The 1,864-nt window shown below is 36.6% G+C and overlaps 1 protein-coding gene across 1 annotated transcript in view; it reads left to right on the top strand.

Moving 5' to 3' along the window:
* The window catches only part of LOC108242512 (3'-5' RNA helicase YTHDC2), a 30,918-nt gene that overhangs the window by 16,516 nt on the left and 12,538 nt on the right, over nucleotides 1-1,864 (top strand). Inside the window, exon 16 of the mRNA XM_017427383.3 lies at nucleotides 317-413. Coding sequence (XP_017282872.1) covers nucleotides 317-413 — 97 coding nt within the window. The remainder of the gene's footprint in view (nucleotides 1-316; nucleotides 414-1,864) is intronic.

The following is a 1,864-nucleotide window of genomic DNA, read 5'->3' as shown; positions in this document are numbered from 1 at the left end:
TCATCATAAGGGGTCTTTGGGCTGCACTTCGTCTGGCCTCTCACCTAGGACCTGTCTGCCTTGGGTGACCCTACTAGGGGCATGAAGCCCCTGACAGCATAGCTCCTAGGATCACTGGGACACTCAAACCCCTCCACCACGATAAGGTGGCAGCCCAGGGAGAGGTAGTGTTAGAATTGTTTTGTGGAAAAACTAATTTAATTAATAAAGCAGTTTTCAACAGTAAAAAGCCTCAACCAGCCGAATACAACACATCTACGCAGCAGCCCTATCGTAAACCCTGTCAGAACGTGAGCTTTTATTCTCCGATCTCTAGGTGCCGTCTTGATTTTTCTGCCTGGTTACGACGAAATCGTGTCCCTCAGGGACCACATCCTGTATGACGACAAGAGATTCTCCACACACCCCGAGAGGTAACGCCGTCTCAGAGGACAGGAAGAGGTTTTTTGTCCAGTTCTTATAAAAAAACAAACAAAGTGTCTTCAGAATGATGAATGTTTGAGACGATTTAAACACGATCTGATTGGATTGTTGCGTCAAAGTAAGGGTTCTCAGCTCAAACAGTTCTTAGGGTTCTCTAAGGATTCTGGGACTTGAAGGCTAATGTGTAATGGTAATGTGTCAACATTTACTTCTCTCTGGTAGAAACACTGAAATTATGAGTTGGTTTACTAGCAGTTAGCAGATGAATTTTGTATAAATACTCCGTAATCCTCAGCCTTCGCTGTTGATGAACTCATTTGTGTTTATATTTAGGATTTTAGAAAACTATTGTACTTATTGCCTTTTTTTCCTTTTTACCAGAGGTAAAAAGCAAACTCTGTACATTTATGTTGAGTTGTGTTTTGTTTTACTGGAATTATAAAACCGAACCAGTTACCTCCTGCAGTAAATGAATCAACATTATAGGAACTTTTTTAGTAACGACTGCAATAAATCAGTTATTGATTAGAGTATTAAATGTCTGCTTTTTCAATATTAGTAATGCCCTTTAATCAGCTGTGTGGGAGATTAAATGAAAGGGCCAGGAATAGAAGTTGGTACGTTTATATAAATAAATCAAATTATTGTGTCAGTCCAACCTAAACCAAACATTTTAAACACATATAAATGTTTTAGCCGTACTGGAGTTGTACTAACACACAATTTTAATGCAAACAACAGTAATAATTTTCTGTTCAGTAGGTGACATGGTACAGATTGATACTTTTTGGGTTTGATTTGAGTTCAAAGGCAACAGGAATAATCTCAATACTAACGAGCTGAAGGTGGAGATAGCGCCATCTATTAAAGCAGGGATGGACGTATTAATGAGTCAGTTCTCTTCCTGTGTTGGAATACTGGACAGGAAATGGCCTAATTATTGTATAACCATTATTGAACTTACTGAATAATCTCTATATTCCACTTGTAGTATTTATATGAAATGTAAATGTAAATGTTATAGATGCTCCTCTGCTCCAATGTATTTTTTGTGTCATTTCCTTTTCCCTGATTTTCTCGAGGTTGTATTTAGTGCGAAGTTAAAACCAGAGGAGTAATTATTAGAAGAATACAGGTGCTGGTCATAAAATTAGAATATCATGAAAAAGTAGATTGATTTCAGTAATTCCATTAAAAAAGTGAAACTTGTATATTATATTCATACATTACATACAAACTCATATATTTCAAATGTTTATTTCGTTTAATTTTGATGATTACAAATGAGAACAAATGAAAATCTCAAATTCATCATATCAGAAAATTAGAATCTTGTGAAAAGGTTCAAAATTGATGGCACCTGGTACCACACTCTAATCAGCTAATTAACTCAAACCACCTGCAAAGGCCTTTAAATGGTCTTTCAGTCTAGTTCTATAGG

Source organism: Kryptolebias marmoratus, linkage group LG14, assembly GCF_001649575.2.
Source record: "Kryptolebias marmoratus isolate JLee-2015 linkage group LG14, ASM164957v2, whole genome shotgun sequence".
NCBI classification, from domain to species: Eukaryota; Metazoa; Chordata; class Actinopteri; order Cyprinodontiformes; family Rivulidae; genus Kryptolebias; species Kryptolebias marmoratus.
Note: the sequence above shows the minus strand (reverse complement) of the source record. Positions and strands in the feature narration are given on the sequence as shown.